Here is a 23,445-nt window from a genome sequence, read left to right as displayed (position 1 = left end):
GAGGGACAGATGGCCAGTAGCCCTGGTGCTTTTTCCTCTTTGGTTTTCTAATTCACCCTGCAGGCTTTGTGTAAGGCCCACTAGTATACAGACCTTCTTCTCAAGAAGCAAGAGATGGCTGCCTTCAGTTAGGAGAGGAAGAGGGGTATCTATGTGTTAGGAGCACACAGGCTGTGGGAGAGGAGAGGAGAGGGGAGGAAGAAGGGGATGGGGTGTGGGAGAATGGGGAGGTTGCTGTAGAGGCAGGGCAGGTTTTTAAGAGGGGGTTAGGGTAGATATGAGAGGAGAAGAAGCGAGGAGCTGAGAAGGGAACGAGGGTGGGTGGAGCGGGCCGGGTGAGGCTGTTATGGGGAGGGGTGGTGGGGGGGGGGGTGGGGGGGTCATCAGCCTCGAATGCATGGAGGTCAGGTCCAGATGCTGCTCAAACAAAAGGGCCTCTCTGGGGGAACGGCAGGGGGAAGTGTGGCACTCGCCATTGTGTGTGTCGCTGCATTGCAGGGTGCTGCCAGGGAGCCTCATGCTAATGATGGCCATTCATTCTTGTAACGGATGAGTGGGCCCCAGCTTCTGTTTGCCTCCTTTTCAGATGCACATGGTTCAGATTTTGTTCATGTGACCAAATATCGGCTACGTTAACACACGATTTGTTCAGGAGACAAGAAGGAATGGGAAAACGACGGCCTCAGAGCTAATTGAGGAAGCTGGGCAAATATGGGTTTTTGCATAGTAATGATATACGAAGACAGGTGATGACCGTGTGTGTGTGTGTGAGAGAGAGAGAGAGAGAGAGAGAGAGACACAAATTTGCATTTAGTGCATGTTTTGATGTATTCAGGTGCTTCAGCCAGCATCATTTGTCATTAGTAAAATGAAACACATACTATATACAGGCCTTCCTGCTGTTATCATCAGCGCCATTGGCAGCTGGGTGAAAGGTGATGTCTGATGCCATTTTTGTTATTGACAATCCCCTTCTGGCCCTACTCAAAGGCATCTTGTTGTACCTTAGAAGAAACCAATACAACAACACAACCACTGTGTCTGTTTCTGCACCTGCAGTTTAGAACAAGCTGTACCCTGAGCCCATTCTTACATTAACTTAATCAGTCCCAATGAGCAGCCACTGTGATCATGAATGTCAAGTGTAGCTCGTCATAATGTTCTTGTTATTCAAGCTACTTATTCAGGTTACTTTGTTCATGCCCAAATTTGTGTAAGACACCGGGCCTTTGATCTTGTGAATACTCAAGTTATGATGTTAGGATTGTTGACATGATCCGCCCCGATTCACTTTTGCCTCTTTAAAGTAATCTTTGGGCAATGAGCTTCTGTCTTGTCCCACAGCTGCAGAGATTTTTCGTGTGAGTCTTTCTGTGTGGTTATTGGTGAGTGCTTAGACCACAGTGATGATTGTCCAAACTGACCGCCCTGTTTCCCCACATGGAACAAAAAGGGAGCTCAGCATTGTTGATGAATTTTCTTGTCACTGTTTTCAAGTGACAATTATATTTGAATGAGCTACAGTGTCTAAGTTTGTTGTTGTCAGTGGATTTAGATAATGGTAGTCCTTTTTTTTTTTTTTTTTTTAGGTCAGAGAAATGAAGTGCAGTAATTCCCTGACTGAACAATGGCTCTCTGTTATGATCACAAAGTCTCGTACAAGAGAGATCTGTGTGTGAGCGTCTTGTGATGATTTGGACATGGCTCCGCTGTGGTAGCCAGCTAGCATACATTACTGGAGTTCCTGCGCAAGCCTCGATGCCTCTAAGCGTTGAGTGTGATGACGCCGGATTAAGAATCAGATATGCTTTGACTTTTCTACTGATATCTGAGTCCACATGATGCTTTACTGTTCTGTATTGTCATGGTTAGATAATCTTTGCGCAAGCTCCTCCCGTCTAAGGTTGTCAGAATCGTTACAAATACTCAATTCACTAGAATTAGTGTGTGCACTATATTTGAAGTTGGAGCAGAGTAGCTTCACTTAGTCTAAGGTTTACTTTATTTTCGTATTTAGTGTAAATGCATAAGGGTGGTACTGATGTGCTCTATTGATCTCCAACAAAGTGTTTAATGTGAAATCTGAAAGAGGCCCCTCAAGAAGAAAAATTCAGCCATTTAATCTGCAGAATGACGAGTTATCAGATATAGATCGAGCTTTATTATATTTTACTGATAAGTGAGCATTTGAAAGGGAAACGCAAGCAAGTTTGAACCCAAATCGTTGCTGATCTAGCTTTGTCTAAATCCAACCAAACATGCCCAACCTGTTCCTTCAACTCTTCCTGACGAACAAATGCTAACTCACATTGTTATTGCTAACTAAAGTGGCCTGCCATCTGCTAGCAAAGGTGAACAGGATCACTACATTAGGGTAGAAAATATGGTATGACAAATTCTTGTTGATTCATTTCAGGACTCCATTCAAGCCACTTCATTCATTTGTTTCTAATGAGGACGTGTGGCTGAAATTGGAGTATCTGACTCCAAACTGAAAGCTGCAGTGCTCTCCCTTGAGGGCAGCTCCCGGTTTTTTGTGGTCAAGTTTCCAGGGCAGGAGTCCGTGTCCATGCAGGTATAGGCCTGCGCTGCCAGGTACAAGCTTCCCATTGGTCTGTCAGTGAGCTTTTAATCTTCCGCATTTCTAACCAAATCCAGGCCCACTTTTCTACTCCGCTCAAAGCACAACAACCAAATCTGTATCTGTATTAATCCCAGACAAAGAACAATGGTCGTGAATTGTCATATTTACACCTTTTATTTTTATTTTTTTTACCTTTTACACTAGATTATTTAGTATTTCTCGCCTATCTCCGTGTACATCTTGAATACTTAACCACGTTCTTGTCCTGCTTGCCCTCATACGTAGTTATTCAACCCAGCGTTGACCCCTGAAGAGGTTTTCTCAGCTACAAGAGCTGAACGAAGCTAACTGTTTATCAGGAGGGACCATGTGTTAGGTAATGTCAAGAGTATATTTATGGCTAAGATAGCAAGGGGCATTGAAGAAGAGAAAGACAGAGGAAAGAGAGAGAGGGAGGGAGGGAGGGAGGCAGGCAGTGGGCGGGAGCATGTGGGGGATGTGGGGCTGCAGCCATTGGCCTCAGACAGGAACTGTAGTGTGAATAGCTCACATTGGCTTAGCCCCTAAGCTGGGCTGGACCTCTAATTTGCTCTGCTTGTGAAGCTTTGAAGAAAAATAGCAGCTGCCTGCTAGCTGCCTGCCTGAATGAGCTCGAAATCTGTGAGGTTGCACTCACTCACTCACTCAGTCACTCACAGACAACTGGATGATCCATGGAGGGTTTGGATGGAAGAGGGAGACTGGAATTCAGCCTGCTTGGATTTATCCCTCTGAATATTTCTGTGGAATAACAGTGGGGAGAGGAAAGCGGCAGCGGCAGCGGCGGCGGCGGCGGCGGCGTCAGTAGTGGTGCTGGTGTAGAGGTAATTCTGTGACATTTGCTTCATCTCCTGGGAGTGATGCCTTGGCTTCCGGGATTAGATGGCGAGAGATGTGGGTGGGGAGAACAGGCGAATACAGACAGAGGCAGGTGGATTTTCTGTTTCAGAGAGTCTGTGGGAATCAGTGCTGGTGCAGATCCGTTGTATGAAATTGATGAGCTGTGATGTTTAGTGCCGTTTGTCTCTGATGATGGCGGTTCTGTGTGCATATGTGCACACAGATCACTAATCTAAACACTAATCTGTTGACACTCGCCTGCTATTAGAAGACATTATTATCTGTTTTTCTCCATTGGCTAATGCTGCCACATCTTCTCCCTAATCTTTTTCTTTCCCCTTTCCCTTCATTCTTACTTCTTTGAGTCACCCATCCTCATGCACCGGCTCTCTCCTCTCTGCTCCTTTTCTCTTTATTACACCTGGCTCCCTCCAAAAAACAACGCTTTCTAAGAAGTGAAAGACAAACAAAACCCTGACCATCTTTTGTGTACATTTACAAGATTTCCAGCTAATGATGCTTCAGATAGTGTGTGCCTGCCTATTCATTCTCAGCCCCCCCCCCCAAACAACCCTCCCCATTCTTCTCCCCCATATTGAAAGGGGAGAGGTGGGGAGGGAGCTGGGAGAACAGCAGGAGAATAGCGGCTGGGACTCAGCTGTGAGGAGTGTTGTGGCGCGAGCTGAAAGAATGGCCTGTTGTGTTGGGCAGCAGCAGTATTGTGAGTCCAGCCTCTCTCTCCCTCTGTGTCCTCTGTCCCGCTCCTCTTTAATGGGTAACTCCATCATCCCTTTATTCAAACAAACACAGCGAGGAACTGGCTCTTCATATTAAAGGGAAAAAAAAGAATACACTAACACTGAGGCTTTTGATCATGAGCGCTACCCTTTTTTTTAAATAAATGCTGGGTTGTTTTATATATATATATATATATATATATATATATATATATATATATATGTATATGTAACAGTTTTAAATGTTAACAGAAATAAAGCTGATGCAAAGAGTGGATTGATTAACTGATTAATTGATTAATTTGAACTATTTGAATTGTTTCAATTTCAATTACATTTCCTTTCAAGCAAAAACACCAAGCTTCATCTTATTCATTCAGTCATTGGGTTTGGTACTTTTTTTTTTTTTACCCTGAAAAGAATATTTTTGTTCTCTGAACTGAACTGTTGTAAGCATTTTTGAGAACATCCCTGCATATTAAGAAAATTGAATCAGTTTGATATGGTAAAATCAAAAAAATATGTCGATGACACTCGGGTGGCAAAAAGAAAATATACAGTAGGAATGCTTGTCAAAAAATCTTCTCTGCTTTATAATGAGTTTTTATTGCTGTTGTGTTGATGTGTGCATGGTTTTCCATGAGTTTGACTGTGGGCGGCGAGAGGAAGGAATGAAGCCCTTTTGGTGACGCTTCTCCAACCTCATCCTAGTTAATTGAACCTACAACAGCATGGCATGCTTTTAGCAGCACCTTGGCCTCTGATACGATCTGGAGTGGGACTGCTATTTGCTTAATCATTAATCTGAGGGCCTCTGTTACATTGATTCTCACTCTGTTCCCCTTCATAAATCATTATAGGCCAGCAATCCCTTTAATGGGGGATGGAAGTGCTGATTGAACATAGCCGCGGCACTCAGGATGTAATACTCACCTTGCTCTACGGGTCAGATCATCAGGACTGAAGACACTCGTCCAGTACCTGTCCACATCAGCAGTATTTCATTTCTAGCCAATAAAGCATGAAGATGGAGTGACACATAAAAAATATGTTTAACCACTGTCTAGACCAAATACTGTGTGCGTATTTGTCCTATTAGCAGCGTCAAAAGAGTTGCCTCACTGTCACTGTAATGGATGCGGTTGGTCATCTGCTCATAGTTTGTGGTTGAGACACTCCCATCATCTGACCAGTGTATTAAGGGACTACTTGTGTAGATGAGGCCTTAAAGTGCTGCCTCAATCAATGCTGCTCCAGTAATTGGCTTAGAGGCCCAGGAGAGTTCCCTGCTAACTCCCTCTGTGACTGTTTGCTTTCCCTGCCCCTCCTCTCCTCCGTCTGCTCTGAGATATGTACGTAATTTCTCCTCACGTCATCGCCCAGCCTCTGTTTTCATAACACACACTTCTCTGGCCACACGGTGCATGTGTTTATCCTGGAAACATGTCTCAATTTATGCTCTGGCTGCGGCTGTCAAAGCTGCCGAGCAGAGAGTTGCTAGCGTTAGCTGAAGTGTCGTTCGTTTGTCAACGAGAAAGCATAAAGTTTAATGTGACATGATCCGTCACTGTTACTTAATTAATTATACTATTGAAGCATTCAAATGTATTTGTTGAGAAAACGATGACCTTGCTCTCTTTATAATCCCACTATCAGGCCCATCTCATTCAGGTCAGTTAGAAGTTGCTCCGCTCTTGTGTGTGTGAGCGACCCGCCCTCCTGTCACGCTTACACTCATAACCAGCAGGGGTTAAAAACAGCAGATGTTTGCCAGATCTGGTGTGCCTGTGCCTCTGTGTGTGTCTACGAGTGTGTGTATGTCTGTGTTAGACAATGAGTGGAAGCACCTCAGACCATCAACAGCAGGAAGGCGTTTGAGGGTATCAAATGTCACCAGAGTGCCGTCAGCCACACGGTCTATTGTGTCTATGCATGAGGATGTTTTCTCACCTGGAGTTGTGTGTGTGTGTGTGTGCGTTTGTAGTTGTAGGGACAGAAGTGTGTGGGACAGTTGTGGAACAGTTTTTTTTTTTTTATGCAGAAACAGTTTTTAAGGAGATGTTCATAAGCATCTTATCACTGACTGTGACGATCTGAACTGATCTGGGGTCATGTGAGTGTAGACGGAACTGAGTTCAAGTTGTGTTGGCCTCAGGTATCGTGAACCAAATTAAACCAGAGGTCAGAACAGGACATCAACAGAGAGACTGTTGAGTGTGGAGAAGCAGATATTACCATTAGCTTTATAAATATTAGCCTTATTTCACTTTTCTGTCTGTTCATTGGCACAACACACACAAAAAAACAACAACAACAACAACAACAACAACAGCAGCAGCGGAGAGGCTTATTGCATGGCTCCCCTGGAAAAGAAAAGATCCACTTCTAACAACACTTTATTTCCACTTGGCAGCTTCTGCAAAACATGAGCTCTTCGAACTATTTAAAATGATATGAGCATGGTTTCATTTTCAGCTTGTGAATCATGTTCCAAATTGCAAATAATAGTAATCCAGTGCCGTTAAGTGACTATGTAATGTCAGAAGGCAATCCACTGGGTGTACTAATACTGAAATGAAGTCTGCAGACATCTGTCTGTGTGACTCAGGGTTTTGTTTTTTTTTTTTTGTTTTGGGTTTTTTTTTTTTTTTAGCTGGGTATTAATAATAAACATAAAGTTCAAGTTAGGATTAATGTTTGTCCCGTTGCTGCTTTACCTGCAAAGTAGTTACTTATATGTGAAAAATATGTGGAAAAAAAACAACAACTTGCCACATCCCATAGATGAAGTAAATACACTGGACTGTTAATTTGTACCTTTTTGAGCTGATAATCAATGCCACTTATGTTAATATAAAACCTGTATAGTAGACTGGGAGTCTGCAGCCATGCTAGCTGACCTGGACCTCGGTCTCAGTGACGCTATCTAAGGGGCAACACACATTTGCAAACACACACAGACTATGGTAATATGTCTGTGTTTATCTGGATTAATGTTTGCCATTTTAGCGTGTTAGTATGCTAACATAACCTTATTGTCAAGAATGAATTAGATCTGAGGCTGATGGCTTAGTCATCACCTAGGAGGCTGCTTAACCCCAAACCAAACTATGGCAACAACTTAAATTTTGACACAATGGTGGAACTTTAGAAAAATCCAAGGATCATCAAGATTATCACACATGACAGAAACATGTCTCTACTCGTGAAACCATGAAGTCAGAGACCCAACCATCCAGCCTTCCCATGATTTTATCCTCAGAGTTAGCAAAGGTGAAAATCACCAGTATAAATACAGTGTGGTTTCAACTTTGGACTTTTGAATGTATTTCATATTTCCACTCATGTTTGGTACACGATGTTACACGTGACCGACTCAGGACGCTTTTAGACAATGCAAACATTCACTCGGCCACATGAATGAAATATTTAGTCAGCCTCCAAATAACAGCTTCCATCTTTGTATAGACTCGCACAGCTAGCAGAAATGTCTGCAGTGCAGCTCTATTTCATGTAAAAAATATGTGTCTTTCTTTTTATGGCATACAGTAGAGTACAGTGTTTAGCATTTCCAGCCAAGTAAAACCACATTTATATTTTTTCCTTGACCTTAGTGGCATACTTATTTGAGTGTCTGTATTTGTGAGGATAGAATAGCAAATAATATGGAGCAATATAAGAAGGAAAATATGAGTTTAAGGCTGCCAAAACAGTGAAAGATGAGACTTGTGCATTGTAAAAGATTCAGTAGCCAGATGGCCTTGGACTCTGCTTCTCTATGAGGCTCGATAATAAAATACCTCTGAATGTTTGCCACTAATATTCTAGCTCATTCACAGTGTGAAGTGTCTTCTATATCATGAATATTCTGACGGCTTTGAGATGGTTTGTATTCACTGTACATGTTCTTTATGCAACTGTTAGTGATTTCACCCCAAATTGAAACCAAGGAGTCTATACACATCAATCATTATCTGTGTTCATCGTCATCGTGTAGTTAAGAGACGCCCTCCAGTCGTAGTTGTTGCACAGAGATAAAGGCCAACATCAGCCTTATCAGTATGTTTTGCTGCTCTTTGTGGCACATCACTTAGAGATGATGCTGCTACACTGCAATTCAAGTTGGTCTCTTCCTGTGATATTTATCTTCCTCCAACCCCTTTGGTATTCTCCACGACAGCCTGACCATGGCAGAGCTGAAAAGGGCGGCTCTTCCAAATAACAGATTGCAGATTACCAGTTCGTATTTTCATCATCATCATCCTGATTCACATGCACAGAAAACTTACTGTAAGGTGATTTAAAAAAAACAAACAAAAAAAACAACTTTCGGACAGCTTGGATGCTCCTTCAGTTTATGAGGCATGTTCAGAAGCAGTGACTGAGTGAGTGGCCCAGTATTAAGAGACAGGATGATGTGGGTCATAGCTCAAACAGGCCACTTCAGGGATGCATGTCCAATGCTCTGGAGCTTTTTGTGAACTGCCAGTGAGGACAGAAACTGGCTTCTACAACCTGCTATTTATAGCGCACACTCCATATATGTGTTTACACTCTCCTTCCCCTCTCTATCTGTACTTCAGATCGTGAGTCTGAGGCTGTGCCAGACTGGATGCTCACACCAGCAACCGTTTGCGGTTCACTGTAAATTTCATGCCATATGCACACTGTAGCTAAATGTGGAACAGACTACAGCGGGTGAAAAGTAAGCCGAGTGATTGCATTTGCATGCATTATTTTTATTAATAATTAATCCCAAACTTCTTTTTTTTATATGAATCTCTTAATTCTTACTTCAGTGTCTTGAACGGTCCATATAATTTGCTTGGACTGAGTGTTTTGAAATGACTAGTTATGGCTGGTCTACACTCAAGATGTTTAATAATTATCTAAAAAGATTACAGCTGCAGTGATAAGTGATTTAATTGGTATACTGATAAATAGAAAATAAATCTGCCACAATTTTGCATCGATAAATCCATAGCAAGCGGAACTGTCCCAAGCTTCTCAAATGGGAAACTTAGTTGCATTTCTTCATTATACATTTAAATAAAATCTCATGCTTGTTTGTTTGTTTTGATGTGTTAGATATTGTAACAGTGAAGTGATTTTTTTTTTTTTTTTTTTTTTTTGGTGAATCGTGAATGCAAATAAAGTTTAGCTACAGCCCAAAACAGATAAAAACAAACAGACAGTCACATTTATCGTCACATCGCAGACACAGCTTTGGGTAATTCAGTGGTACAGTGACAGACAATGTTGATGATGTGACGGAGGCGAGGACAGGCTTGCCTCGACTCCTTTATCCTTTTAGCGGTGCTTAGATCAATTCCTCTCTCTCTGTCGCACACACATGTACGCCCACATTCAGCTTCCTCCCTGAGAAAAAGATCAAGATGCTACTCGCTCTATAACATGATGCCCAGACAAGACGAAAGTGGAGATGTGAGGAGAACTAGGATGAGGAGTGCATGCTATGAAACAAAAAAGCCCACACACACAAAAAAAAAAAAAAAAAACCCACTACTGTGCGCAGGTGTGTGTCTGTATTTGGCTTCTCCCGTGGTGTCAGATGGCAAGAGGTGATAATGAGGAATAAAGAGTGAGCTGTTTGGTGTGCCAGGGATTTCGCGTGCCCATTAGTTGATTGTTTTTTGTGTTGTGTGTCATGTGTTTGTCCCACTTTCATCTTCTTTCACTTTCTCTGTTTTTCTTACCGAGTCATTTTCCACCACTTGGTAGATGCCCACTGCCACAACAGCGTTGAGCATCCTCCCCTCGTGCCCCATTTGGGTGCAGACTAGATCTGCCACACTGCTGAGTGACGTGACTGTTGTGTGTTTTTAAACTCCCAAAGTAGCACATAAATATCCGTGCTTTGCTTGATACCTTATCATGCTCTGTGACTACCGCTGTGTCCACCCACTGCAACCTATCAATATTTTCAGAAACAGGGAGACGAAAATAGAGAAACTTTCCTTGTGGAGGGAAATGAAGACGAAAACAGAGGAGGAGGTATAAGCTTAATGGTGAGAATCAGAGCATGGGCAGCAGGAAAAAGGACAATGGTGGGAGGCACACAAGCTGCTTATAAACTATGCTCGGCGTATAGTAATATAAAATGTATTCACGGCACAATAAAAGGTAAAAGGCGACAAAGATGAGCTGGAGGCATAATGCTGTCTTTTTATCTTTCCTTTGGAAAGCCATATTATGGATGCATTCCAGCTGACTAGTAACATTGCCCCCGACAGCCTAATGCAACTAGAGGGATTAAAGGCAGATTTGATTTTTAGCAGAATCTCTAACAGTAGAAATATATGTCACGGTATATAATGGCACAATGATACACACTACAGTACAGTACAATAAAAAGTCAAACTGCTTTAATGATTATTATTTACCATTCTGTTTGGTAAACACATCACGTGGCATAATGTCTAGTTTAAATCACAGCAGCACTGTTATTTTCTGTTATATTCCTTCGCCATCCTGGCAGTGTGGTACTGGGCGTCACAGAGTCCATCTGTAGGTCAGTAACTCCGCCATCCATCCATCTACTAGATGGATTGACGTGGAATCTTCAAACGCAGGGCCTAAGAATGAATTTCAATAGTTTTTACGAATCTTTAACTTTCCAGCCACCACTATCATCACCATTAGCAACTGCTTGAATGCTAACATAGTACGTGAACGTGCCGAGATGGTGACTTTAGCTTTTCTGTGTCTGAAACGTCTCATGAAGTTGCAAGTGTAGCTGTAGATATGTATGCTGTAGCTTCACTAAAAGGATCTCAATTTGTGCAAAGGTTGAAGAATGCCTTTGAAAGAGCCAGTTATTGTGATGATTTTCTTTTCCTGCGCTGTGAGGCCTAAAGAGCCTCAAATGCACTCCCAGGTGAATGTAGTTCACTTCTTGTTTGTGTACAACTGGCAATACTAAAAATGCAAAACACAGACCGAAAAAATTCTGTAAAATACCTCTCTCAAGGTTTTTACCAAATGCAAATATTTTGCTGTTAAAAGACAACTGCACCCTCATATCAGCTCTCTCAGATTTATGAAAAAGGAGCTGCTGTTTGGATTTTAGTATCCTCTTTTAGATGTGAATGAAGCCTTTCTGGTAGTAACCACCTGTCAGAAAGACAAAGACTTAAGCCCATCACTGTTATATAATTATATATATTATATTATTTTTTGATACCTGTAGTTTGCTTTCTTTGCTTTGTTTTGTTGTTTTATTTTCTCTGACTGAAATGACAGAATACATATCAAATCAAAAAAGGCGACGCTTCAGAGTCTGGCAAAGAAATAGACACTTTGGTATATATTCATTTCTTACATCCAATAAAAAAAATTTGAATTAAAACAATTCAGTTCTGAGCCACTATTAGGAAAATGGATTGGCCTCCTTGTGCAGCGTCTTTTCTGCAATATAACTCCAATATAGCAACATCCAGGCAAATGTTAGTGCTGAATTAAAATGTCATCAGTAAAACCACTGACAAATTTGTCTCTTCTCCTTTTTTGAATAATCATACCCACTGACACTATCAAACTTGAAATGCAGTGTGCAGAAGGGACTCCTCTGGAGCATATCTGATGCCTGTGGAAACAGGCCCTGGCCTGTCACATTCAATTTTTTTGAAGGTGAAACAGAAGCAGACAGAAGAACACAGGCATCTTAATTCCACCACATTTAAAAAATGATAATAATAATTAAAAAAAAAAGAAAAGAAAAATGCTGATGTTAAGTCCGTCAAAAAAATATTTCAGTTACGATTTTTAGGGTTATTTGGAGATATTGGGATCTTAAAGTGAACAGGAAAAGCTATGCGGGAACTAGTTACATGACAAGTTCTCTGGCAGTGACAGAAAGATGCTATTCTTAAATAGTGGTTTGTGTTTTTGTAATGAATTACATGTATCTGTAGCCGTCACTGTCATCATTCCCACCCTGTGCACCCTCTTTTTGAAAGCTCATACCTTGAAAACAAGGATTACTCTCTGCTGGAGTTGGTGGCATTTTAAATTTGATCAAATTTACTTGTGTTTCGTTTTTCCATTCATGCATGCACAGGCCGATTTCTCACCGTGAAACAATGAGCCCATTGATTCCTGCCAGTGGAGGTTAGTTAATCAGAGCCAAGTTATCGCCCAGTCATTTGTCTGGGCAGAGAAAATAGACACTATACAAACTGGCAGCATGTGACATCACTGTCTTGTACAATGAGAGTATTTAGACTCTATGTGTTGAGCTATCTTCTGGTTTATTTAATAAGGTTATAGTCCCTCTCAATGATTTGTTCGCTTCATCAATTGGACCATTATTGATTAAACAGCCGAAAATGCAAGAATGTAGTAGAATAAGAAGTCAAATCGTCGCCGTTGTTCCACTGTGTCTCCAGTATCCACAGTGGAAGGACTGTGTCATACAGGGCAGTGTGTGATAGTAATATTTGTGTTTCCTTGAAAGGCCACAGTGTTCATACAAAAATATTTCTGAAGATTTGTGGAGTCCCAGCTCGTTGTCTTGTTGTCTCGTTGATCCTGAAACACAAACTGAACTTGTTGGGCTTTCTTGTTTGTGTATAAAACTCCAATGGCAATCGTGTCATTGTTCATGCGGCACGAATGATGTCATATATTTTATATTTGAAAATATTATGTTTTTTATATTTTATTCTTGTCTCTCCCTCTTGTCCCTCTTATTTTGTATTTTCACTTTCATCTTCTTGTGTACATATTTCCTTGTATATATGTTTCCCATGTAAAAACGCTCACATGGTTAGACTGAAGTCTGAAGACTGTTTGTCTGCCCAAACTTGGCCATTAAAGACGAGTCTGATTCTGACTCTGCATCTTATACTGCACTGAAAATGTTGCCCTTATATTATGCAAGAAACGACAGAGAAGGAAAGTGCAAACAGAAGACCAAGTTGCGTAACCCAGAAGCTCAGACTGTCAGGTTTTTTTTTTAAAAATGACGTTGTGCCGCTCATGAGGGTTAAAAGAAAAAAATATTTATCAAAGTTGTTTTATACTTAGATGTTCTGATGACGTAACTGAGGCTGAATAATGCAGTATTCAGTCTTCAATACTCAGTAATATGGGAACACTAGAATTAGTCATCCTCTGGTAGACCCAGTCTGGAATAACAGCTCTATTCCCTTCTCCGTAAAAGGCATCTTTAGAACACAGCAGCCTCTGAAACATCTCCCACCCGCTGACCACCCAGTCCTATGACTCAAACTCCCAGACAGCTTCACTTTCATCTTATTTCAGTCCACTGGGCTGCATACAAACCACCACTTTGCTTTTCTGCCAGTTATTTTTCTTACACTCCATGTGAGGCTCTCGCTTTGTTGCTCACAAAATGAGCACAATGTCTTGTCAGCTAAATTGCCTCCTTATCAATTTGTCTAGAGTATCATTTTTAAAATGGCAGCGAGGGGAAGTGATGAAGAGGATCAGTGTTGCCTGTGCAGGGAAGTGAAGGTGCAGGACTGTGAAGGCTTTCTTAGTATTATCAGGTGTTTGTGGGCTGGACGTGCCCGGAGGGATGGAGAGCGCTTGCATATTCGTGAAGAGCAGGTAAACACTGCAAACATGGAAGAATGGGCTGTCTGTCAAAAACAGATAGAGCACAGTGATGATGTTAAAGTATTTGAAGTGAGATAAACTTTGCTTCTTTTATGTGCTAGGTCTCAACGAGTACTGAATCAGTTGAGGTGTCATTTTGTGCAGATAGAGGGTAGTGAATTTGAGCCTCCCCCCCCCAGTACCACAATAAGGTTGACATTTACGATTTTGTGTTAAATATCTCAGATGCAACTTTTGTATGGGGCGCCATGAAATTGAGTCCAGCCATTAATTTTTCCTCCCTGAATCACATTATCTGCCTGTCTCTCCTGGAAGGCATTCATATAGAGGTCACCACAGGTCCACAGAGTGGCACTGGGTCCAAATATTACTGTCTAATCAGGTCAGTGTTGGGCAGTTCATCTCTGTTTCCATATGTGCAATAAGCAAGTGGATCCAAATGGATCAGCTCTGATCACGGCGGTTAAATATGGAGGGGTGGGGGGGGGTAAGAACTTCACAAATCACCAGAGCAGAGAAACTGGGACACATAAGCAAATCAATATATTTTAGTTTCTATAACTTCACATATGCTGTTACAGTGTAGTTATGAATTCACTGGCCATAGTGCCAGTTCACAAAAGAACTTGTCTCAGTGCACTTTCCAAGTAGAACAGGCCTAGACCTGTTTGATGAAATTATTTACAGAGACCCGGCAATTACCACCAAGGGCAAGTGCTTGGCAACAACAGCAAGGAAGAGGCAGAGACCTCAAACAGAACCAGACTAAGCCATCTGCCTGTACTGGTCGGGCTGTGATAGAAGGATTGAGACAGCTCTGGTAATAACAACAACAAGAGTGTTAATGGAAGCTATGATGCTCCAGCATATATCAGTACAGTGATCAATAGTGATAATACTAATAACACATTTTATTTATAGTCTTGGTTTATATTATTAATTATTAGTGAAGGGGGAAAAGAGTAAGAGCTCTCCTTCCATTGTGGCTTCTTACGAACTGTGCTGCTGCTCCTGCTGGTGTTGGTCCTCTCACTCCGTCAGACCCGATCCAAATTGTAGTAGCTCTGAACGGATTTTAATTGGTCTCGTGTTTATTTTTCATCCAGTCCTGATTGTGTTCAGGTTTCCCCTTAGATTTGAGCTTATTTTTTTTTTGAAGAGGACTTCATGTGCATTGGGGTTTGCAAAGTTTTTCCACAGATCTGACATCTAAATGGTTATGCACCAGATGTCAGATCGTTGCTTTCACAAAGTTACAAAGTAGTTGAACACAAGACTCCTGACGAAAGCAGTTCTCACAGCTTTAGTCTTGCTATGAGATAGTTATAAGATGTGTTGTGCGCTGTAGAGCGGTTCACATTGCTGCCTGTGCTGTAGTTAAGTCTACCTTGCTTAAAAAGAGCATGTGAGTTCATTCCATTCATATGCATGTGAGTACATATACGCTGTTCACAGATGGGCTACAACTTCCGGCAACCATCTGGCCTGTCATCTCATCCCGTCTCCTGTGAAAAGTGCCACACAATAGCTCTTCTCTCTATTGTCTGGTGTCGGCTTCCTCCTACAAAGTGCTCTCACTACAAAGTAAAACACCGCAGACCACTAATCATTAACTCCAAAGGGAGATCAGGCTCAGGGCAGTAATGCCAGCAAGGAAAATAATAATGATGGTTTACCTTTAAAGAGATTTTGAAACCAAAGTGTTGCTACAGACCTCTAATATGCAATTCTTTCAGAATTGTGTCTCATACATTGTGTTTCATGTCTTCTCGGGTTTCACAACATGGATAAGTCCTGGTTTATGTTGTCTCTGACTGAAAAGCTTTTATTATACTATCGTTAAACCTAACAATACCCAAGAATGCAGTAAGTGTAGCTATACAGCATTGCAGTCGTAACAGCAACAATGCATTTTTAATACCAGCTTAAGTAATACGACTATAATAATTTTATGTCAATGGAATTCCAGGCTCGCTATGAAGAAGTGGACGGATTAATAACTGGTACTGGTGTATTCCCTAAAGGTGACCTTTTATTTTATCTTTTGACTCAGCAGGTAGTAGTTTCCCATGAGGCAGGGGAGCGAGCTCGAGATGTGAGCCTCCATTTAATTTCCTGACACGATATTCTGAGCCACTCACAACTCACTGTACTTCCAATAGCTGAGTTACACTTGCACTCTCTTGATTTCAGATCTCGCTCATTTCCTTCTGTCGAAAGCTTTCCCATGAACGCTCTCTATCTGAAAAGAGTGGACTGAACGCTGCGATGTCGGTTGCATTTTAACGCAAATGACAGCCTTTCAGTGAGGTAGCTGTGAGAGGCGATTATTGAGTGACTTGTCATGCGGGCAAAAGAAAGACTGCAAATAATCCGATTTCCTCTTCAGTCCACCCTGGCTTGAATTTTAAGAAGTTAACAGCAGCCACGTAAACATTATTTGTTTATGTGTTTTTTCCTCAGGTACAACCCGGGCCCCTCGAGACGGCGAGGTCCCTGGGGTGGATTACAACTTCCTATCCGTGGAGGAGTTCCTAGAACTTGAAGAGAGCGGCACACTACTGGAAATCGGAACATATGAAGGTGAGGATGAAGAAGATAATGATCGTAGCTGACATTCCATGCGATTCCTGAGGACGCGGTTGTTCAGATTCACCACAGAGAGGAAAGGCCTAGCAGCAATCAACATTTCATTTTTTCCTCCGTGTGGGCAGCCCGTGTGAGCGTCCACACAGTTGATTCTGATTAGACTGATGGAGGGAGATGCATCCAGGAGACAGCAGGTCACTCCACATCTGCCTCTCTCCCTCTGATGAGGACAATGTCATGCAGCACTAAGACTCAGGAATGACCAGTGGTGGACAGTGACAAAGTAAATGTACAGTTTTTGAGGATTTGTACTTTACTTGAGAGATTTATTTTTTTTGGAAACTTTGTGCTTTTGACGCCACTAAATTTCTACGAAATACTTACATTTGCGTTAGAGAAGGCCATAAACTCCGTTCATGCGCATCTCTTGTGTTCAAGTGGTGTGGTCATCGCTGTACCTTGCGCATGCCCCACTCAGTTAGGGCGTTGAGCTCGCAGATAACATTCAAGCAGGAGAGAAAAAGGTGGCTTCTGCAGGCAATGGAGACAAAGCTACTCCTGCTCTCCCTGATCATCCCTAGCCATACCTGGACTCTATGCCTGAACTCACCGACCTAAAGAGTGATTCGTATTGTTTTAAGTTTGGATTTGGCATGTCGGCTCCCTTTCCCAGCTGTGTCCAACCTGTCTCCAAAGCTAAACGCAGTTCCCGCCTGTGAAAGGCTTTTTAGAGCAGCTGGGTGCAGCTTCACTCCAAGACGGGGAAGAAATACCTCACAGAACTTTGCAAACCAGCTTCTTCCAAAGCTGAACAAAAACTTCTTCCAGTTTGAGCAGTAGACTAGGAGGAGAGGAGAGAGATGCAGAGGAAGTATTTTGAATCCTTAAATATTTTTTAAAGCAAGTGCTCCTGTACTTTTACTCAAGTCATGGTTTAACTTAGCGCCTTTCACTTTTATTGGAGTGACATTTGACCAGGAGGATCTGCGCTTCGACTCAAGTACTGGAGCTGTGTACTTTGTCCGCCAATGGAAATGACACAAACCTATGTGTCAACATGTACTTATGTGTGGCTGGGTGTATGTTTATGCATTGTGTCTTTGTGAGGATGTATGTTGTGCAAGGCTAAGTCAGATTTGTCTGCGTGTGCGATTGTGGCATGGGGCTGGTAGAGAGTGCTGCGACATTAATCTGCTTGGCACAGGTTCTGCCGTGTGTTGGCACGGTTCACTCTTTCATGCAGACAATGTCAAATACCTGCCCACAGGAGCCTGTGGCCATCCAGACGGCCAGGGGAAGAGCGGGTTAGTGATTTATGAATACATTTAGTTTGGATGTATGAATAACACTATATAAACAGATCTCATCATTTCATCATTCAAGTTGTTTCGTTACGTTTGTATCTTTTCACATATAAATAAGCTAGCTCACGGTATGTAGCTGCCAGAAGAAATAGGGGAGGTGAAATCATTCAGGGATGTTAAAAAATTGGTTGACATCTTGGGAAATGCATTTGTAAAGTGTACACAATAAATATGTAGATATAACCAGTGAGATCAGCCTGCCACCTACTTCTAAAGCTAAATAATAAAGATGCTACAGCTAGGCCTTCCAGCTGTTGGATGTATCTAGATGTAATGTTGGTGTCAATTCAGTCTGTGCACCAGCAAGATTGCGCTCACTCATATATGGGAGAGATATCAATTTTCTCATGCAACGCATCATCGAACATCACATCCAAACATTGGAGACCTCCATTCCTCTCAAATCCCCAGAAAAAATTCACGGACATACATAATTGGTACAATGCCAGAAAAAACTTGATTGGTACATTCTTTGTTTGCACCGCTGACAGTTGTGTTTTGTTTTTTTAGCTTTTTATAAAGCTGCTAAAACAAGCTGGTTATTGTGCACTGGTCAATTTTTTTTTTTTTTTTTTTTTTTTTTGCTTTGTGCTTTCAGCGTCCAGACAACACAGGCCTAAAACACAAAACAGAACCGTTTTGCTTTCTCACCAGCAGCTGGATGCCACGATTTGTAGTCACACTGTGATCCAGCTTTATGTCCTTTCCTCTCAGTGTAAGATTAGGAGGTTTCACAGATCCTCTGCCTGCCATCTCTCTGTCCCCCACTCTGCCTGTTTTTATCCCTTTTCTCTCTCACTCTCAGTTTCTCCTTCTCCCTCCTTCTGCTTCTCTCTCTCAAGCATGCTAATGTCCCTCTTGTTGCCTAGGTAACTATTATGGGACCCCCAAGCCGCCAAGGCAGCCCATCATTGGGACAGTGATTCTCAGTGATGCAGGCTCCAGGCAGTCCACCCCAAAGCGCACCAAGTCCTACAATGACATGCAAAACGCCCGAGTAGTGCCTGCTGACGACGATGATGACGACCAGGCCAGGGAAATGAACAACAGTTTCACAGGTGAGGCTCTCTGTCTGCGAAACTTCATGTGTCTGCAGCTTTATTCGTCTCAGCGTGTCTCATCCTCACCATCTGTGCCGTGCTTGTTCTTCAGTGGATGCTACTTCAGGAGGGTCTGTCGTTACATGTGTGTCCAAGATTAAGGATGCGAGAGGGAGAGATACTGAGTGTATGTTTGCGATCCTCTCCTCTGTTGTACGGTGTCTGCCTATTACGCCGCGTCAACATTTCGATGTTGATTCCTGTTTCTGGGAGCCTCCAAACACTGACATCTGCCTGTGAGGAGGGGCATTGTGGGGGAAGAAGCAGATTACTGGCTATACATACACACGAGATTAATAATTTTTCTCTTTACGGCACATCCTGCACAACCTTCACAACTTGTGCCTGTATTTTTTTTTTATTTTATTTTTTTTAGCTTTGGCTGTACACATTTTTGCCAAACCCACATTTATATTTCTGACAAGTCTTCATTCCTGCCTAAGGTGACAGTTTTATTTGCATGCCAGGTTTTCTCAACACATCTTCATAGAAATGTCATCAGCATGTTAAATTATTTGCACATTATGAATAAAAGAAGAAAACAGGTGACAATATGACACTTTGATGCCAAATCTACCCATTTTCTCTCTCCTTTGAGCCCTTTCCTGTTCTGTGTGATAGATGGTGTTTTTTTTTCTGCGGTGAATCTATGCTCTCTCTGTGTCTCCCTGCCAGGCAGCCAAAGTGTTGAATTAGCATTTGATCAACCCTGAAAGGCCCACGGAAGTGGTGGAGGACGCTGGGCCAGAACTGGATAGCGCGTGGGGATGGGGGTTGGGGTAGCTAGCTTTAGAAGAAAGAGGCTTATAGGTGGAGATGTAAAAGAAGGTGGGGGTCAAAAAGAGTTTGGGAAAAACTGTTGCTGAAAGAATTTAAATGTTCCTGGGGCCTTTTCAGTACACTACACTTTGACTGGGCAGCAGTCAAATTTAGGAAGGATGAAAGGAGAAGGGAGGGGGTTTAGCTTTGTTTAAGTTGCATGTCTGCTTTTTCATACTTTCCTTACTTGTATGAGACATAAACTGTGTTGTTTTGTTTTGTTTTTTTTTTTGTTTTGTTTTTCTTTTTTTGTTGTTGGTCCGTGTTGTGCTTCGTGTCTTACCCAGGATCCTTAGTGCGTAGTCTCTTCCCCTCTCCTTTGTTGTGCACAGGTAATCCTAACGACCAGGACGAGAGCCGTGGCGGCATCCTCCGGCCATACCCCACACGTGACAGCGCTCCATCCTGTGGTCTGAACAATGCGGTCACCTCTACCGCAGAAAGTGGGCAGCAGACCCTCGCCGAACCGCAGGTCTCTCCGGAAGACCCGCTGGGACCTCTGCCTGAAAACTGGGAGATGGCCTACACCGAGAACGGAGAGCTTTACTTCATAGAGTATGTGTCGAAGACCCACAACCCGTAGTGCTTTAATCTGTTGCACACGCAGCCTGAGCACTTCCCATATACGCATATGTCACCGCAGCTCATGCAGTAGTTGGTATTTTCTGTATTTTACCTGCACTATTATCCCTTTTGTCCGTCCAGTGGCTTGTCTTCCCCCATGATTTGGTTTTTAGGCCTCCCCAGCTCAGCCTGCCCAACCCCCTGGGTGCCACTGCTTTCCTGTTAATCCCTGCATGTCCGATCTCTAAAGGAGATCACATCCTGATCACCTGACTACCTCCACCTCTCTGTCCCCTCTGCAGCACGGCAAAGGCACACCACCAGGACATGGCTATGCATTTTCAGAGCTTGTATGTTCATTTCTGCTATCACTATATTACAGTATGAATTACAGTATGTAATTCTTAATTAATAATGGAAGAATAAGTCAGGTCCTCTGTTGATTTCCTGCTTGTGTCGCTGTTATTCTCATTTCTCTTTGCAGCCAACGCCCTCTGTCCTCTGTAAACTTGCTGATGCAGTTTACTTTCTGATTCTTATTGATGCATTCACGTGCCCCTGCGATGCTGTTATTTGCCCGTTTGACAGCCTGCGTTAAATTATTCTATTGCTTTATTTGTGTTCTCACAGTCACAACACAAAGACCACATCCTGGCTGGATCCTCGGTGTAGAGACAAAGCCTCCAGGCCCCTGGAAGAGTGTGATGACGATGGTAAGCTGCTACACATTGTTTACACCTCCATACTGAGGTCCAAGACATTGAGCCTGTCTTGTATATTATGTGGTGATATAATTTAACTTCTCAGTAGCACATTTAAAGAGGTTTCTCCACAGTTTTGATCGTTATATTGTTAGATTTATAAATTTGGCATGTGTCCTGCAGTGGCCATAATTGTTGCTTTTGTTTTCTGCCACTATTGCTGTCAGAACAATTACACATAATTCTCAAATACGTCGGATTATTGGTGATATTTTCCACAAGACGGTCGATAAATTCGGATTTCAGAACACTGACTGCAAAACTGCACCATCAAGTGGTGAAATTGAAAGTTACAAACTGCACTATTGTTTGCTCAGTTGTTTATTTTAGATTTTGTTTATATATTAAGTAATAGCAGTTCTGAAACTAAGGGGTTTCTGTTTTCCTATTTTGCCTTTCTCTGGACATTCTTTATTTGTTCTTAATCCCTCCATCCCGAACCACTCTGCTATCCATCTCTTTTCTATTCTTCATTTTGTTTTCTTTGTTCATCTTGCTTTCACCTTGGAGAAGAAGGGATACATACGGAGGACCTGGAGACTGATTTAGGTAAAACCTTACATTTTTTTTGGGTCAACTAAGGTCATTTTGAGGTACTTCGTTGAATTAAATGGCAAAGTTATGGCCTATGTATTTTCTGAAATAGATAAACTTGTACGTTGAAAGTCAAGGAATTACTGTTACAAATATGGTGATACTATTTCTTTTTCTCGTACTGTTTGGGACAGACATGGTGCTGATTTAGGTAAGAGAAAGCAAGCAATTTTTGACCACCAATGGCAATGTTGAGCAGGGTTATCACGTTCATATTGTGAGATGTTACAGCTCGTGATAGATGTTTATGACAGCTTCAGAAAGCAGTGGGAATCTTCACGGTTGATGGTTGTAATGAGTTTTAACAACCCTATAACTGAAGAGGGAGAGTCCAAACTGGTGTAAAGAGTCTAACAGTGCCATTAAGACAAAAGGAAATAGTCCAGAGGAAGATTCAGTATGTTTCTTGGGACACACCTTATGTGTTTCTTTACAGTGTCCACCACTGTGTGACTTTGATGTATAGATAAATAAAACCATCTGATGTAAGCCTGACTTCTAACTGTCTAATATCAAAAGTGGCAACATTTTTGGCAGTTGGTTTTATGACTTTTTTGTCCTTCACTTTAAATTTTCCTCACATTTCCAACATTTATGCTGTGTACCGTATACTGTGCGACTAGCAGGAGTTGCTCAACCGGATGTACAAAAACACATCTGGAATATATTACGCGAAGGTATTCCTGAGTACCTTGGCCAAAAGATGAACTTGGAGTCACTTCACAAACTAGCAAATGGCTCAGATGCTGATTCCTCGTCCCATATGCACGGCAGAACAACAACCTGTAATGGAATGAGAGCTCATTCTCGAAGCAGGCTTTGAATGTCTGGCTGAAAGCCTTTATTACTGCTGGCTGCTCAGAGGCAGACGGTCTGTTATTATTGATTGTGAAATCCAGTCTCCTATAAAAGTGTTTACTGGACTTGGGAGAAGCCCACAGTAACACAAGGCAGTAATGTGCTTGTCCGATATAAAATATGGTGAGGTGGAGAACTGAGATGCCAACATCTGAATGGGGATGCGTTAGTTTTAATTGGACTCATCTTGGAAGTGTGTGTATGGCTGTGCGAACGTAATACTGTTGAAATAATCAGCAAAATAATGACATGTATTTTTCAAATTCAAACTTCCACACTGGTCTTCTGTTGGCCTATACTCTTTAAACATTTTCAAAGCGGGGCTACTGTGAGATGTTACTGTCTTTATAAGCAGAGTAAATGTAATGTAACAGCAGCGGGAGCTTGATTCAGGTCATAGTTTCCTTTACTGTATATAAATAAATACAGTTAGGCATGTCTGGCATATCCACTGGATTTGTAAACGTGTTGATATCTGGCCCTGCTGGATCCCTCTGTGCCCGATGAAGAGCCAGTTTGGGCTTGAAACATTGTACTTTTAGTAATGTAATAAAACAGACATTTTAATAGAAGAATTTAAAAATGTTGCAGGCAGAAATTATCGCTACAATTCAGGAAATATATGATGGCAGAAAAATCGGTTCATCCCATTTGTTAAGTGGCAGAAACAGGAGTTTAATCCATTTGGATGGGAGAATTCAATCAACAAAATGCTGTCCTCAAAAGACATGCAATCTCATAGAAAAACTGAAGGAGTGATGTCAGAAACAAATGTTCTTCGATTCAGCTGTGTCTTGGACAAAGTTGAGTTTCTGCATTTAATGCTGCCTTTTTGGATTTCAGAGTTGCCACCAGGGTGGGAAAGAATAGACGACCCAGTGTACGGCGTGTATTATGTGGAGTAAGTTATTCACTGTGTTGATTCACAGAAACACAGCGTTTAAAAGAAAAAAAAAAAAAAATCCTTCCTCCTTCAGGCCTCATCTGTTTGGC

The 23,445-nt window shown here is 42.0% G+C and overlaps 1 protein-coding gene across 5 annotated transcripts in view; it reads left to right on the top strand.

Moving 5' to 3' along the window:
* LOC115046209 (membrane-associated guanylate kinase, WW and PDZ domain-containing protein 1-like) overlaps positions 1-23,445 on the top strand; it is an 81,078-nt gene that overhangs the window by 30,571 nt on the left and 27,062 nt on the right. For 2 of the 5 annotated variants that reach the window (XM_029506434.1, XM_029506432.1), the window contains exons 3-8: positions 16,267-16,386; positions 18,626-18,814; positions 20,008-20,230; positions 20,870-20,952; positions 21,514-21,549; positions 23,296-23,353. In XM_029506434.1, the coding sequence (XP_029362294.1) occupies positions 16,267-16,386; positions 18,626-18,814; positions 20,008-20,230; positions 20,870-20,952; positions 21,514-21,549; positions 23,296-23,353 (709 nt within the window). Of the gene's footprint in view, positions 1-3,299; positions 3,448-16,266; positions 16,387-18,625; positions 18,815-20,007; positions 20,231-20,869; positions 20,953-21,510; positions 21,550-23,295; positions 23,354-23,445 lie in introns of those variants that run through there. The other 3 variants (XM_029506433.1, XM_029506431.1, XM_029506435.1) reach the window with 2 other exon arrangements.

This window comes from Echeneis naucrates, chromosome 7, assembly GCF_900963305.1.
Source record: "Echeneis naucrates chromosome 7, fEcheNa1.1, whole genome shotgun sequence".
In the NCBI taxonomy this organism is placed as follows: Eukaryota; Metazoa; Chordata; class Actinopteri; order Carangiformes; family Echeneidae; genus Echeneis; species Echeneis naucrates.
The sequence above is the reverse complement of the archived record's forward strand: the minus strand, read 5'-3'. Positions and strand labels throughout refer to the sequence as shown.